Source organism: Thermobia domestica, chromosome 2 (genome assembly GCF_964235325.1).
Source record: "Thermobia domestica chromosome 2, izTheDome1.hap1.1, whole genome shotgun sequence".
Lineage (NCBI taxonomy): Eukaryota > Metazoa > Arthropoda > Insecta > Zygentoma > Lepismatidae > Thermobia > Thermobia domestica.
The window spans coordinates 299,360,794-299,377,869 of record NC_137455.1 but is presented as its reverse complement, the minus strand read 5'-3'; the positions used below and the strand labels follow the sequence as shown (position 1 = coordinate 299,377,869).

General features: G+C 34.2%; 1 protein-coding gene across 1 annotated transcript in view; it reads left to right on the top strand.

The window, feature by feature from the left end:
* The first annotated feature begins 240 nt into the window (after nucleotides 1-240).
* Nucleotides 241-17,076, top strand: part of LOC145679463 (uncharacterized) — a 40,873-nt gene continuing 24,037 nt past the window's right edge. Inside the window, exons 1-4 of the mRNA XM_081750043.1 lie at nucleotides 241-327; nucleotides 6,465-6,489; nucleotides 11,557-11,722; nucleotides 13,109-13,262. Coding sequence (XP_081606169.1) covers nucleotides 241-327; nucleotides 6,465-6,489; nucleotides 11,557-11,722; nucleotides 13,109-13,262 — 432 coding nt within the window. The remainder of the gene's footprint in view (nucleotides 328-6,464; nucleotides 6,490-11,556; nucleotides 11,723-13,108; nucleotides 13,263-17,076) is intronic.

Here is a 17,076-nt window from a genome sequence, read left to right as displayed (position 1 = left end):
TATACACTAACCTCGACGACACTAATGAGGTGGGAGAGAAAGTTTCAAAAAGGGAGGTTATCAGATATTTTGATGAATGTAGTGAAAAATATGGGAAATCGCAGGAGGAAATGAATGTGGCCGACTATAAAGATAGTGACACAAATTTCATTCATTTTGAGCCGGAAACGCTAAATGGTCATTCCACACAAAAAAAGCAATATCCGTTAGCTTCTCTTTTGATATCAGACGCATAAGATAATGACGATAACAATGATGACTGTAAATAAGAATAAAAATCGTGATCCTCCACACGACAAGAAGAATGATGATGAAAGGGCAGTGGGAGTAAATGCATATACACTATAAGGTGAAGATCATATTCTAATTCTGTTTCAGGAGATGAATCACAATATGAATTAGGACGGATCAGACAATGAGTGGCGAAAACGATGAAATGAAAAGAAAAATGAATAAAATAAGTCAAAAATGCAATCAAATATGTTGTGATATACAGTAGGTCAAAAAACTTGACACTTCGAATAGAGATAGTGATACTCGATTCTAAGAATTAAGTGACAAAATCGACAAATTTAGGCATGATTTCACGTCTTTACAGCAAGTCAGAGAGGAAATTATTATTCGGACTGACGCAATAGAGAGAGAAGTGCGCCTTCGCCTCCACGAGGTTCAGACAAATAACAGTCTAGCCTCTCTACTAGAAAACAAGAATGAGGTCCTTTGCCACATCGAATCACAATTAAAGGTTGTGAACGATTTAATCAGTGGGAGACAGGATTTGGTAACCATCTTACAAAACCATTGGACTTTAAGGAATGTAAGAAAACCGTACAAATATATGAAGTACCGCAAAACAATATTCCTATGATTCATCTTAGGGAAATTAATAGAAAGCGCGTGAGAACCGAAAGTCGAATATCAACATCCGCGGCGGATACAGTGATACGGTATCCCATGCCAATGTTGATTTCGACCAACACTACAAAAATGTACGATGGTATTTCTAAGACTAGCGTAGTTACTACTAATGTGTTACAAGTGAGTGATCCGTCCTTATCTAGTGTAAATAGAAATTTTACTTGGTCATTGGAAAGACTCGAAACAAGTCCGTTCGGATATTTGGTCGCTGGTGCTGTCGGTCCGGAACTCGGCATTAATTCTCCAGGCACTAACTTTAGCGTCCAGCCGGAATATTCTCGAGTGTCTATTATGATGATCACATCGTATATGACAAATACAGTCGTGACGCCGACTGTCTCCAATAGCGCTATGGTTTCCACATATTATTTTCATCTCCGTGGAGTATGAGCGCTAAGGTAACATTACGGGACATAAATAGGTTTTCAAATTTTGATAACAATATCGCAAATGGGCTGCCATTAGTATTCCTAAGAAAACTTCAACAGTACTTAGAAATGTATCACCAAACACATTACGAAAGTTTGTAAACGGTAGAATAATGTCTCATAGCGACATCTGGAGCTTGGTAACGATCTATCAAGTTCCATACGATTTCATTGCTCTTTTTAAAGAAGAATACCGTAACAAACATATAAATCTTGTCCAGAGAAGAGCATTGACGTTCATGCGAAATGATCGCTCGAAGTACGCGTCACTTCTGGATTATTCATGGATGATCATCGAATTGTATTATCAAATTTCGGGAAAACCTTCTTAAGCGGAACTAGTAGAATTCTAGTAAAAGCGTTGCCCCAAGAAGAGTCTCGAGTAACTGCATCACATTTATGCCGAACAATGAGAGAAATCTCGTTTCGTTTTCATAGCTTTATAATAAGGAGATAAATCAGCCAGCAAAGAAGAATTTTGCACGGCAATAGAAAATCATCAAAATGGTTCCCAGCCAGGTCGCCGTGAGTTGTCAAACCAAACCTTGTGTGCTATACTCAGGCAGGGTATACATTCCGGGTAGATATAACTCAGGAACTAATAAGAATAGTGGACCGACACAATTTAATAACATAAATAATATTCGTAGAAGATAGTGACCATATAACCGACCAAACATGAGGTTGAACACAAATAATAGTAACAATTAACGAGTAGCTTTTAACGGGCCAAATACTGAAGATAGAAGACTCGAAATGTGCTAGTAGTAACAGTACTAACATCAATAACAATCATGCCAGTAACAATAGTCAGGTCAATCCGCAAATATGAAACAACGGGGAAAGTACAGTTATATTATCAGGGAGAAATAATAGCAGCGAAACGACTTTGAGGATTAGGAACTAAATCCGTAATCACCTTTTACAAAATATTACGCTTTTGTTGTAACTATTGACTCTTCTATGCCTATGTAAATATATTGAAAGCTCATATAAAAGTGTTTCTTCCTGTAATGATGGTTCGACCATGTAAAGTTCTTAAATGTTGTGGACCAAAAATGAATTTGTATTCTCGTTGTAATATAACAGAATTAAATTTTTAGATACCTTCAGTACCTCAACACATTTCTCTATATATACATGTCATACTTAGATCTGACTTTAACTGACTCAAAAGCAGCAACCGTAGTGCGTCATGTCTGTATATTTAAATATATTTAAAGTCTTGAACGGTTAATGTAAAGAACTAACAGTATGATATATTGTAATACCTTCCAATAATAATATTGTCATTTCGTAATGAAAATATTTATTTGTTTATATTTTTCTTAATTTCTTTCTTAATTTCTTTCATTACTAGTAATAAAAAAACTTTATGGAAATATAGTTATTGATTTTCCATTAGAGTTGTAAAAAATATATATGCAAATGTTTATCTTTATGTGGAATGGCGAGTAGTATGGGTGTGACATAGTTTTGAGCATGAGAACCTAAGACAGTAATAGGGATATGTAACTATTTATTATGTAAGCACTGAACAAAGAAGTTACGATATTACTACAAGCCATATGTCATTAATAACTATTACTGAACATAAATATACTCTTCATCAGCATATGAATTTTTTTTATCGTCGGTCAATTACTAACACAGGTGAGTAAATAGAAACCAGTGACAATGGGTAGCGAAATCCTAAAAATTTATTGAGATCTTAGATCTGCATCTTAGTGTCACAACACTTAGTATGGATTTTCCTCTCTCTTCTTAATTTCCGATATTTATACGAAGTTAAGAGAGGAACTGTAAATCGGTTATTCAAAACGAATCTGCTTGCAAATCGAAACTACATGGATTAAAATATTTTTCCATCAGCTGAGCTGTTTTTGAGTAAAACAATTTTCAGTATTGACTTGAATCTAGGTTAGTATTGTATGGGTTAACATGTATCTAGCTGCAATTGTCTAACATTCATTTTTCTGGCATGGAGATCAACAGGAATAAACTACATATGCAATGTATTAATAGGCTTTTAACTATATTTCAATAATGTTATATTTCTATTTCCCTTTCTTCTTAACCGCTTCTGCTATTCTATCCCACATCTTACATGCAAACTTTTCTCTTCATTGTTTCCTTTGTCTAGTATTCTTTCTTCATAGACTATTTTTCGGGAAGTCATTCCAGTTGTTTCCTCTTCTTCTCCTCCCTCTTCTTCTCATCCGCCTTCTTCCTTTTTCTTAACTTTATTTTCTCTTTTTTACTTCTAATGTAAAAAGACATATAATTGTGTCTTTGCAGTTGTATACCTCAATCTAAATTAAATCTTTTAATCTAAATTAAGTCTTTTAACTAACTAACTAACAAACTCTATGGCCTATGGAACCCGGAGGTTCAATGCCGCGTTCACAAAAGCTCTCCACTGACTTCTATCCTTAGCTAACTGCATCCAGTTTCTACTCTGTATTCCAATCTCTGCGAGATTCATATTAATATTGTCCTCCCATCTGCGCCTAGGTCTTCCTAATGGTCGTTTTCCGATTGGTCTTCCAGTCAAGACTTTGAAAGCATTTCTACTTTCTTCCATTCTAGCTACATGACCCGCCCATCTAAGCCTCCTAGACTTGACGACCCTAACAATGTTGGGTAAAACATAAAAATTATGTAGTTCCTCGTTATGAAGTTTCCGCCATTCCCCATTCCCGTTCATCTTGGGTCCGAATATTCGTCTCAGGACCTTGTTCTCAAATACTTTCAGTCTATGTTCTTCCCTCAGAGTAAGTTACAGGCATGATTATCGTTTTGTATTTGGTCTAGGAATTAATTCGTGCGGGTGGACAAGAGATGGCGCAACGAACGGAGCGTCCCACAGTTCCGTGTATCCACACATGTGTTGCAAACCCCTGTCATCGCGTATCGTTCATAGTATAGGGCAGTGGATTAAAGCGTCAACAACACCAGTTTGTAGTTAAGTGAACATGGCGCAATTTGTGCCTGATAAAGTGTTTTTGCGGGGTGTCCTGCTGCATTACTTTAACATGCAGAAAAGTGCGACTGAAAGTCATCGTATTTTGGTGGAAGTGTATGGTGACCATGCTCTAGCTGAGCGAACGTGTCAGAAGTGGTTTGCACGGTTTAGAAGTGGTGATTTCGGCTTGGCAGACCAAGAGTGAGCTGGACAGCCAAAAAAATTTCAAGACGAAGAATTGACAGCATTGCTCGAGCAGGATTCGTGTCAAACGCAGGAACAACTTGCAGCAGCATTAGGCGTTGATCAAACAACAGTCTCCAAACGCTTGAAAGCCATGGGAATGATTCAAAAGATGTCACATTGGGTTCCACATGAATTGAAAGACAGAGACGTTGAAAGACGAAAAACCATTTGCGAATTGCTGCTTCAACGACAGAGCAGAAAGGGGTTTCTGCATCGAATTATTACGGGTGATGAGAAGTGGATCCATTACGAGAACCCTAAACGAAAAAAGGCCTGGGTGAAACCAGGTGAACCAGGTCCATCACAACCAAAACGAGATATTCACTGTGCAAAGGTTATACTGTGCATATGGTGGGATATGAAAGGTGTGGTGTACTATGAGCTGCTGCAACCGGGTGAAACTATGAATGGAGAACGTTATCGACGACAATTAATGCGTTTGAAGCAAGCTCTGGCCAGAACACGACCAGAATGGGAGAACAGACATGATAAACTTATTGTTCAACATGATAACGCTCGCCCACATGTCGCAAAACCGGTCAAAACCTATTTAGAAAATGTCGGATGGGAAGTTTTACCCCACCCGCCGTATTCACCAGACGTTGCTCCTTCGGACTACTACTTGTTCGATTGCATGAACAACGATTTGATTGGACAGCGGTTTACTTCTTCAGAAGATATCGAAACATGGGTCTCTGACTGGATCGCTTCCAAGGATGAGGACTTCTTTCGCCACGGAATCCGTACATTGCCTGACAGATGGGCGAAAGTGGTGGCTAGCGATGGACAATATTTTTCTTAAGGTATTTATGTATTTTGTGTTTGTACTACAGCTTCAATGTGTGCGTACCAACCGCACGAATTAATTCCTAGACCAAATATATTTTAAGTTTCAAATTCCTCGACAGAATTCGCGACTACAAGAGATTTTGAACCGAATAGTAACACGAATTCCCTGCTTTTATTCGACATTTAATTTCTCCGTGAATATGGTTTTCCTCTGTTAATATTGATCCTAGATATTTGAAAGTCTTTTAATCAAAATTAAATACAAATGTTCGCAAGTCTATTGAGTAATTTAGTCAAAAGACTAGTGATATTTCACTTCCTGTGAAATAAGTTACAGCTATGAAATATAACAAATGATTTTAATTAAAATTTAATTATTTTTATTCCTTTTTAAACGGCAACGAACTTATTTATTTTATCATTTCTTACCATTCATACACTAATTCAAGAATACATAAAGACCAATAATTATAGCTTTGTCTTTTTATATATGTGTTATGTTAAAACACAATTAATTCTTTTCAATTAAATTAATGTATTAATGACATAATTAAAATTATGTATGAACAAAATTTATTTGTAGATTTCACTAGAATGCAACTTGCTTTTGTCACAGGAAAATGTTAGATGTTAAGAATTTTGTTTTTACTATTTCTGTGTTGAGGAGAGAAAATCGTCAGAATTCAACTTTCATAGCATCACATTATATCTTAGTAATTTTTATTATCATTTCCAGTTTCAAAACATTGGTTTAGTTAGAATGGCCTACCGTCGCACAAGTGGCAAACAAAAGAATATAAAATTGATGTCTAGTTTAACTAGTATGTGCTTCTATTTTAACAGTAATTTTTATATTTACACGAACATTTGAGCATTCTTTAAAGTTAATAGTCGTGATTAAAACTATTTCAGAAGGTTTCGTTCATTTCAATTTATTTTAGACTCTATTTTTAAACTATAATATTTTATAATTACACTTTACAGCACTTTGGAATTGCACTTTAGTATATTGCACATTATATATTAAAGTGTCGCGCCAGGTTAACGCTATTCTTAGAACTTTAGATATGCAATTACTGGTATATTATATTTCATATTATTCTTCTTGTTATTTGCAGGAACGCAAAGAATGCTTAGCAGAATGTATGAATGTTTTGAGGATACTTTATCGAAAACAACATTTCATGGTTTGCCACATGTTTCAAACAAACAAAATTCAGTTGCTGAACGGTACACTTATTTTCTTTACTTTTATTATTTCCTTTTATGAATTTGTTCTGAGATTTAAATACACTTAAATATAACATAATAAAACTCTGGTTAATGTATTTAAAGGTATATAAATAATTACTTATTAACGGCGATATTCTAAAGCAAGATACAAAATGGAACAGTAACTAAATATAAAAGTTTACATGTTTCACTTGTAGAGGCTGCATCCCTGGAAACAAATTATAAAAACTCCAAATCTATTGTAAACTCTTGCGACACTTGCTATGGTGCATTAATATATTTCATATTGTATTTAATGGGTTTTCTGGAAGTAATAAATCAAGGCGCAAATGTACACTGATTAGCCAGAACGTTATGCTCCTTATCTAACGTCTGACAAATCCACTTTTGGCTTGTAGATAAGTGCTAATAAGATATATCACGGGAGCAATGAGACTTCAGTAAGCAGCAGGTGGTATGGTTTACACATACACATACAAGGCACAAGTACACATACAAGTCAATTGATTCATATGAATCCTGTGGAGGAGAGATAAGCTTGTATCTGACTTCAATGACTTCCAAATGGTTTTGACTTGTGTTAAGATTGAGTGAGTTTTAGGGTCTTTCTAGTAATTGATTATTATAATGCTTCTCATCAAATACTTCAGCATAACATTGGCTTCGCTACAACGAGCGCTGTTCTGTCGGAATGTACCATTTCCTGTTGGAAGTATAGCTGACATTAATTGGTGGAAGTGATTAGGAATAATTAATCCATTGCTAGAAGCCATCTTGGTGCCTTATGGTAGTATTACTGCGGCTATGGATGACCACATAAGGGCTCCTCGAATTGTAATAGAGCCACCAGAGTTCGTCGTCATACTACTGTATACATCTTGAACAACTATCCTACTAGGAGACGATTGATTTTGACCCAGTCATCGATGGTATTTATTACCAATCGTTATCAATGATGTAGAGTTAACACGATACACGTGTGAGACGTCGGCTGTAGAAGCTCGTGTCTAATAATGGACCCCGAACTTCTGCTCAGATACATTTGTGCACTGCCATAATGTAAGAGTGTACCAAAGTCTGCTGTTAATTGTGCTACAGTTTACGATTTGTCTTGTCTTATATTACTTCTTGGCAGAAAATTATGTACTTCCAGAGACAAAATTCAAAAGTGTGATAAAAGATCCTTAATAGTAACCTCTAATTGTCGCTAATTTTTTCTGCTTATTTGCCACAGTCAGAGGTGCGAATTGAACGTTAATATGGCAACGTGATTATGCTAAATTTGTTGCAGAGAAACCAATAGCTACCATACAACTGTTTTCATAATTTTTAAAAAATGAAATCTTTAAGTTTAACGTCCCACCGTTATGCCGGTTAGGCTAAAGGAGACGGTGATAATGAGAAAAGAGTGAAATGGTGGAATGAAGAAAGTGGGAGGAAACGGGAGAACTCCGAGTTGAGTTGATTTTGAGTTTATCGTCCCTTTCAGCAGCGAGGCTATATGAGACGTGGACCTACTGATTAACGTGGAATCCGAACCACATGAACTCCCGCCGGGAATCGAACCCGGGTCTCCCACGCCAAAGGCGCGTATGCTAACCGCTTAGCCACGGAAGAGCTCAGGGAGAACTCGGAGGAAACGCACGAGCACGGTGTTTGTCCACCACAAAGTCCACACGGCGCGAGCTGAGATCGAACCAGGGACCCCAAACACCGGAGGTGAACGCTCTACCACTGAGCCACCGCGCCCCCTTTTCATAATTTAAGTCAGAAATTTGACATTATTTATATTTTAAATCTGGATCGATTTAAAACTCGATGCTAATAGGGACAATATTATAACTACTAATATAATATAATGATAACCATCTGCTTTCATCGTTTTGCTAGTTATTTTGGTGCCAGTTCCAGTGCGCCGGAAACATGCCTTTTCTTCGGGCAACAACTGAGAAATAATTTGTGAAAAAGCATAGTAAACAAAAGAGTATTTTAAAATACTATAATATTTTATTATAGTACTCGACTATTCCCACAGGCAGTTTCAATAAGAGGTTGAGAGGGAACTAGTCTCTCTTTTCAAAGGAGTTGGACTTTAAGAGAAACAAAGTAAACCATATTCACTTGCAATGTCGGTATTACATTCTTTATGTCACTGAAAAGTTACATTATGTTAGAAGTTACTAAAACAAAGGTAAATGCAAATTTGAATAAATACTGCTTTGCATAAGTCGAGTTACTTTTCATGTTGTCTTTCTTAATCTCAGCCCTTAAATATTTTTTTCGGCAACGTAGATGAAGACTGTTGATTTGTTCGGAAAACCGCTAGATAGTCTGTAATTACTATTGAAAATTAACATAGACCAGGATGGGAAAAATCTTTAAAATCATTGAATTGTTTGTTACTTCTATTCCTCCTGAGTGTAACCAATGAACTTCATCGCGAAGAAACAGAATGAGGGTTGATTGTCTTGGTGTTCTCACGTTTCTTCCCATTTTCTTTATTCTGTCATTATCATGTATATAATTATCGCCATCGTCTTTAGTCTTGATGCATAATAGAGGAACATTAAATACAAATGTTCAAATATTTATAAATTAGGACAAAGTTAACTATTTTAAGCTAAATTCCATAGCGATTTTACCTTTTGTCAGAAAGAAAAGTATGAATAATTTAAACCAAGAATAATGATTGTCTTATATATGTTAAAGTAAACGTTAAAGATAGTAAGTTAACAGTGCCCAATCCCTAAAAAAATACGATTGGCCTAATTGTATTCTTTCTTAAAATTTCAATGCCTTATATTAATGTATGTTTAAGTCACTTCTCACTTAATAACAGTATTACTAAATAATTCATACTAATACCGATCTTCGTGAGGTTTACGTTTAAACTGGAGTAATTAAAATCAGTCGGTTCTTTTAGGAGTTGTTGATGTATTAAAACGGCCTGCTAGGCTGCAGGCTTTCACGAAATATATTTTGAGTAAATTTAAGAATGCAAACTTACTGCTGTAGGATTGTAAGGCCAGTAAATATAAAAAATGCACTGAAGTTCTTCCCTGGAGTGCGCGAAGTTCTGAAAAAATATTACCTAGAACAACTGGAGCTTATAGGAAAAGGCCGAGAGCGAATTCCTCCTTTATTTAATTTTAAAATTCGAATTTCTCCTCCTTCTTGTAATATGGAGGAGAGTTCTAAAGGAATTAAATGTTACTACTAAATTTTTACAGTGACAGAAATGTGACCTGCTTCTTACTCGATTAATTAACTAAGTTAGAGAGATCCGATATTTGTTATCCGATGAGTTCAGCAATTTATACTCATAGGACAAACCATAACGAATAGACATGTAATTAGATGAAAGTTTCTGTTTAAATATGGAGAAAGAAGATTATGCCAGAAAATGTACTCCTGCTGAACTCCATCTTTCCCCTCAAAAATGAAATGAAATTTAGGCCTTCAACATAAAGTTTGATTCCATCATGTATTGATTTGAAGGCAGATTTAAATGAATGCAAAAGTACCAAGATAGTTCTAGTGTGTTGGTCGATTACGAGATAACGAAATACATGGCGTTAGGATTCGTTTGTGTAAACACATATACGAACATTACAGAAGAGCGTTGTGTTTGAGACATTGGTTCCAAAATCATCCGATGAAAAGTTTTGACATGTTCTTATGATGTTGTAAAGTTTATAACTTCTAGCAGCATCCTAACATTGACTAAAACTACCTCAGTTCAACAATGAGCGGGAACAGATTGAGTTGACTAGTTGTGTGAGCTTTCAGAATCGGAAGCTACTTTCAAGTTGGATTTGTACAGAATAATCGAGATATTTGTTACGATCTATATAAGTAGACTAGCATAGTGTTGGACTCTCAGCATTTGATTCTCGTTACGATTTTTAGTTTTATTTTTATTGTATAGATAGTATGTCTAGTCGCAGTTGTATATGCCTGTTGTACTTCTTTGTAATTATGCACATTCTTTTCTCACTTTTTTGTAATTGCATATAATAGTACATTATTTTAAACCATCTAAGAAAAAGAACCACTTTATGGTCGGTCCCCATTCTCAAGCAAACTGAGAGGAGATGGTGTTCAGTTGATTGCTTGCTTAGTTCTTTGCTTTTTTAATAAACATTTTTCCCTTTTCGTTTTACTGAAACAAAATACATTTTTATTGTTTATTGTTATGTTTTGCGGTATCAGTAGAATAGAACTCTCCTCTTTATAAAAAATGTAACACAAGTTTCTGAGGATCCAGCTAAATCCAAAATAGCAGTATCATTGTGTATTGCTTATCAAATGGGAAAGAACGTGTAGGGAGGGAATCCATGATTTTACAAAACTTTGTAAATACGCCTCTGAGTAATACCAATCATTCTTCAGTATTCGTAAATTCTAGCAGAAAAAAGCTTCTGAAAGAATCTTTGCCATTGGCGTTTCAGGAAATACAAGAGCTTAGGATATATATAAATCATTTCATACAATTTCAATGATTAACGCCTGCCTTTTAGTGTAGTACGTATGATAAAAGCAAAAATAAAAGAAAGGAAAATCATTCAACCCCCCCAACATATTAAAAATTATATGTTATAGAATCTAATATTGTTGGAGCAGAGAATGCAAAAAGAATATTAAAGTGGCTTTAAGCATTATACAACTTGTAGTTTCAGAGTTATAGTGAAGGGTAAAAATAATACTCCCTGTCCTGTAATGTTACTGGGTTGTGCAATTTTAAGAAGAACATTAAAATAGTGTTGGTTCTTATATACAACTAAATTAAGGTAATATCAGCTCATAAAATAAGTGCTTAATATTTTTTCTAAATAATTGATACAAAGTTTGATAAAAGCAGATATTGAGTCTAATAGTTATTTTCTCCATTATTGACAATAGTAAAAATATTATTATCATATAATTCTACTTACACAATTTTCAGGTTAATGTGGTTTATTCTGTTCTTCGTTGCAGTTGTACTAACATCATTCCTTATTTATCAATCATGGAGAAAGTTCCAGGACAATCCTGTAGTTGTAACAATCGAGAGGAATTACAACGAATGGAAGATTCCTAAACCAGCAGTCACAGTATGTCCACCAAACATGTTGACACGTCAGTACAAACCTGTTCTCAAAAGGTGAGTATTCTTTGACAAAATTTAATATTTATTATCTGCAACTTCAAGTTTACTGGAGCTTAGTATCCATTATCATGTTTCTGAGATTTAAAATGTGTTCTGAAAGAATGACAACGAAACAGGACATATAATTGAGTTTTAGAAATATGCTTACCCCCTAATGTTCCTTTAAGCCTAAGACTCAAAACACGTTCAATAAACATCATAGTAAAACGCGGCTGATACAAGTATATTGAGTGCAGAGGACTACAGAGGAAAAAAGTTTCTGCGCTGTGATGCATGAAGTTACAAATTAATTACAACTTACAGCTCTGAAGTATCAGATATTGTATACTAATTACAAATTTTCTATTATTTTTACGTATTAGGTATTTAAAAAACAATTTATTGCAATAAGTGAATAGTTGATATTGTTGCTTATTTATTGTCTTAATTCTAATATTTTAAAGGAAATCTATTTTGAATTGAAATACCTGTATTTTACTATATTAAATATGTCGTTTTAATTGAAATTAATTTCTCAGTGATCTAAAGAAAAAAACTTTATGGTGCTATTCTTCTATAAATCAGAGATTTGGACCAAAATATAGCTGCAATTAGAACCCATATTTTCATATTTTTTCCTGACTTTAATAACTTACCATAGGCTGAAGAAGAAAAAAGCATACAATCGAGTCGTCATGACAGTAGATTATCTACTTGATGTAAACATTTTAAAGGTACTAAAATCGGATACATCGTACTAAAATTGGATATGGTTCTATGTGCAATTGTTTCATCAGACTCTATCTTATTCAATTGTGCACTAAATTAATTAAGTTGCCAGACATTAATGAGGTCACAATTCCCTGACGAAATTCTGTTATTGAGATACATAATTATAAACGTGTATTGCTATATAGCTTGCACACATTATTACTATTTTAAAAAAATAACATATATTTCATTCCAGTTCGTCTTTGTAAACAACGAGTTACAACTTGTTTCTATATGCTGGTTGGTTGTCGTAAGTCTATCAGAAGTCTCGAATAAAATCACATTCCTCGAACAATTGTGGCTTATATACATTGATATTTAACATGGATTTTACAAACATTTAATCGAAATTGTTTACTGTAAATTTCCCAAAGCAAACTATAAGTAACACGAATTCAAATTATCTTATTTTACTTTTTTGTCTTTAAGTTAGGAAGAGCTTAAGGTTATTAAATGTATATACTGGCATTTATTCGATACTCTTTACTTTGGTATATGAAGCGATTTCTGGTCATACGAAGTTTGAAAGATGTTTGTCTTATTTTATAGAGCTGTTTACTTAATTTAGTTGTTATTGTGTTTAGCTAAATATGAAAAATTTAAACAATACGCCTTAATTTTTCTTCAAAGAAATTTTGGGGATGTTAACAAGAAGAAGCAGACTTATTACAAAGATTTCTTGAAATCCGTTGTGAATTTGAATCACATGACTATAGGTGATATGGCTAAATATGAAGAAGATGAAACAGTTGGTGATCTTAATGTGAATTATCTGCAGAGTGAGGTAGGTTTTATGATGTACCTAATAATACTTGCATCATTACGTACGTATTATTATTGCGAATGAGAAATTTTAACTGTATAGAACAACAACGTACTGTACATATACCAATATCATTATTAAATGAAGTTTGTGATATGAATATTTCAATATTTCTATATGGACGTTTATTTCAATGATAAAAAAGTGGTTTAATATTTTTGGTGTAGCACACCCATTATGAATTTTTAATTTTTTGAGCAGTGTACTTTTCCATGTTCTGAAATCTTAAGTCGAGTGTATGAAGGTCCATCTGCATTTACAATATAAAACATAGTGTTAATCATAAATAACGAGCTAATGCTTAAGACATCTTCGACCATTAGATATTACCAAAGAACTACGTTGTTCCCAGTGAGTTTAAATGGTCCCTAAATGTGTTTCATTATTATACTGTGAATGAAAAATCTTTTTAGACATACGGTGGGAAAGTAATCCCAGAAATACAAGATGGGCTAACGAGCTATTATCAGAAATTTTAAACAAGTACAGCAAAAAACCTAAATTATCCGGAAAATCAGGAACAAGTGCGTTGTATTACAGCGTTATATGATACAACTACACTGTTAAAACATAACTACAATTTGTCTCTTTTATAAATTTCACCTGATATATTCTTTACAATAAGCGCATAAACTATTAATATTGCATTTGGTCAAGGAGAATGGAACGAATGCACTAATGGACTGTGAATTTTCTCCCGTTCATATAGAATTGTAAAATGATTCCCGTTGGCATTGACCACAATAATATTTGAACGATCTCCTCAGTAACATCGTCGAAGCGAATCTCTGAACAGTTCTGTCCATTGTAGATGAGTTAAACATACATTACATTAGAACAGATTACAAAACTCGCCAAATGCGTTGATTCTAACATGTGGTTGATGATGGTGTTGATGTATTATTTCTAAAGGAAAGTGAATTCATCAATGGAGATCTTTACAATGCTCATCTCCCATTAAATATTCCTCAAAATGATTGTAAATATCTACAAATGGCGTACAGACAAATTATGTATATGTTGTACGTCAATGCTAAGCCCCATGTTGCTCAAAGCACGGTGCAACTACTTTATGTGTTGCAGAATAGTACCCTTTCTCACCAATTGTATTACCTCTACTGACTACCACCTCTCTTGGCATCTCAATCTCTTCTTGGAAAAAATATATTTCCTGAGTCCGTGCATAGATACCAGTTGATGAGAGACCCCACCAAACGAAAACAAGTAGCTCACTCAAATAGCTAACAAATAAAAGTCATATGACTATCCTGTAAATCCAACACAAACATAACGCATCTCATTGAACATGAAAAGAAAAAGACATTACCAAAATTTAATCTACTATGTACTGTAAGGAAAAAAGCTAAGAAAGAGAAAAAAAATTAATGCGCAGAAATGAGAGTAAGTCAGTAATGACGATGAAATTGAATATCATGTAAAGATTAACACTGTGAGAGACACAAAACATTGCTGCCATCTGGAACGCAACGTTACCAAGGCAGCAGTTTTTTTGGTATGTCAGAAATAAAACAATAACGTAGCAATACGGACATCAGGCATCAGGAGATGCGGACGTAGGAATACGGACAAGTAGCATAAAATACATTAGGGAACACTGGTTGCATACGCGTGAAAAGGCTAAAGTATATTCATACTTGAATATCGCACATGAGGGATAACTGATGGATAAAATAAAAATAGCACACACCTATTTTACATTAGGTTACGTTGGCGTGGAGGGTGATAATTAATGCGTAGTCAAACAGAAACATCTCTCACATTGAGCACAGTGGATGAAAATTACAGTAAAACTTGTGAACTTGGCCACCAGCTTATCTCGGCCTGGTTCGGCTTGAATCTGCATTTCCCCGTATGCTATTCGTTACTTATTACTCTGTAAGTTGGCTACCTGTCTATCTTGGAAGTTGGTCATACTGAAGCAATGCTTACCCTAATGATTATAATGATAAATTTACCTTCATATCTTGGCCATGCAAAATACCGTTTTGTTATTTTTCTTAACTCTTTCGTATTCCCATATGAAAGGCAGATGTTCTGTATTTCTGACTGAACACAAAGAAGCATAGGTTAGCACGATTTGTTCTTGGAGGTCAATGACCAGAACAGAATCCTTAGAAGGAAAGTTTGATGAAGGATGATGTGATTATGAAAAAGCAGAAATTCAGAAAATGGTTGTACGTATTTGTTTATTCTGTCTGTTTTGGTAAAACCATTAGCTATATCAGCTCCTTTTGTGAGTGGGGAGCTTTAATAATTCCGAAAAATTCTTAAGGGTAAACCTAACCATCTCAATTGTAAACTATTGGTAACTGACGTCGTGGTACCGGACGTTGTGAGGTATGAATTCCCATAAGATTTTCTCAAAACATATTTTGCTCCGAGGGAAACACTTTTATCTCATTAACAAAAGGTATCAAAAATCGTTAACTACAAAATTAGAACATCCATATGTGCCAAAAAGAATAAAAGAAATACGTTTAAAATGAACCACCATGAATAAATTTGTATAATAACTGATTTGCTATTTTTTCGAAAGGTAGATAATATTTCGCACAAAAATAATTTAATTTATAATCTAGCTTTTCTTGTTTTCAATCTGAAAAACTCAGTTTGCTACAATATGAATTTCAAAAGAACTGTCAATATACTTTTCTATTTTATGGTTGTTTGTGTTGTGTTTGCAATCCGAAAAACTGAGTGTTCCAGACTAGCTTTCAGGAAGATAAAGGTACATATGTTTAAAATACTGTAGTGTTTTTTCTAGTACTGTATATTGTTATGATTACTCTATATTCATAATTTAAAACTAGCCATCGTACCATTGGTTATTAAAGCTTTACAATCAAGTAATACTAGAAATCCTATTCTAAAAGTTCATCAATCATACTTATTTTAGGTAAGTTGGCCACCTGTCTAAGTTGGCAACTTTTCAATTGAACCAATGATGGCCAACATGGACAGGTTTCACTGTACCTCTTCACAGATATCTAGTGTTTGTCGTACACGCAACATCAGATAAATCTCTTATAGAAGCCACTAATGCAGACTCAGAAATCAGGTCATAACACAGGTATACAACATTAAATAGCTAAAATATCACAACACCATAACTATGTATACTCGATATTACTAACACTTTTTACGATGTTCTATTCAATTTGCTGTTGAGTTATTTGATCAGTAGATTTATTAATTGAGGCTTAATATATCTTTTCAGCACTAGGCTTATATAAGACGTGAGCCACTTTACAACGCAATCCGCAAAAGTACCGAAGTTTATTCCGAAGCAAGTATTCATATTGGAAATATAATCATACGCAGAAAAATACATTATTTTAATTATCTAATTGCCCCATTCATTCACAGAGAAGATGCGGTTTTCTCATTTCAAAAAGTAGTCATGCAAAGAGAAACAAATAAACATTATATTTGTTAAGAAAAATACTACTTAATTTTGTTACAATTAGAGTATACCGGTAGGAATACAAGAAAAAAAACATATTTCGTGCATTTTGGTCTCAACTATAAAATTCTAAATCTGTAATTCCATGTATGTCGTAGTTTGTTTCTAAGAGAAGTTGAAACAAAAGAAGTAGCAAATGAGATATTCAGAGCAATGAAAAATTCTTACTCTCCGGGCTAAGGTAATAAGGACAAAAAATAATAATAATAATAATCTTCTGTAAGGCGTGAGCACGCAAACATCTTATTACAACCTATTAATTTAAACTGCATTGTTATTTATTGTGCTCTC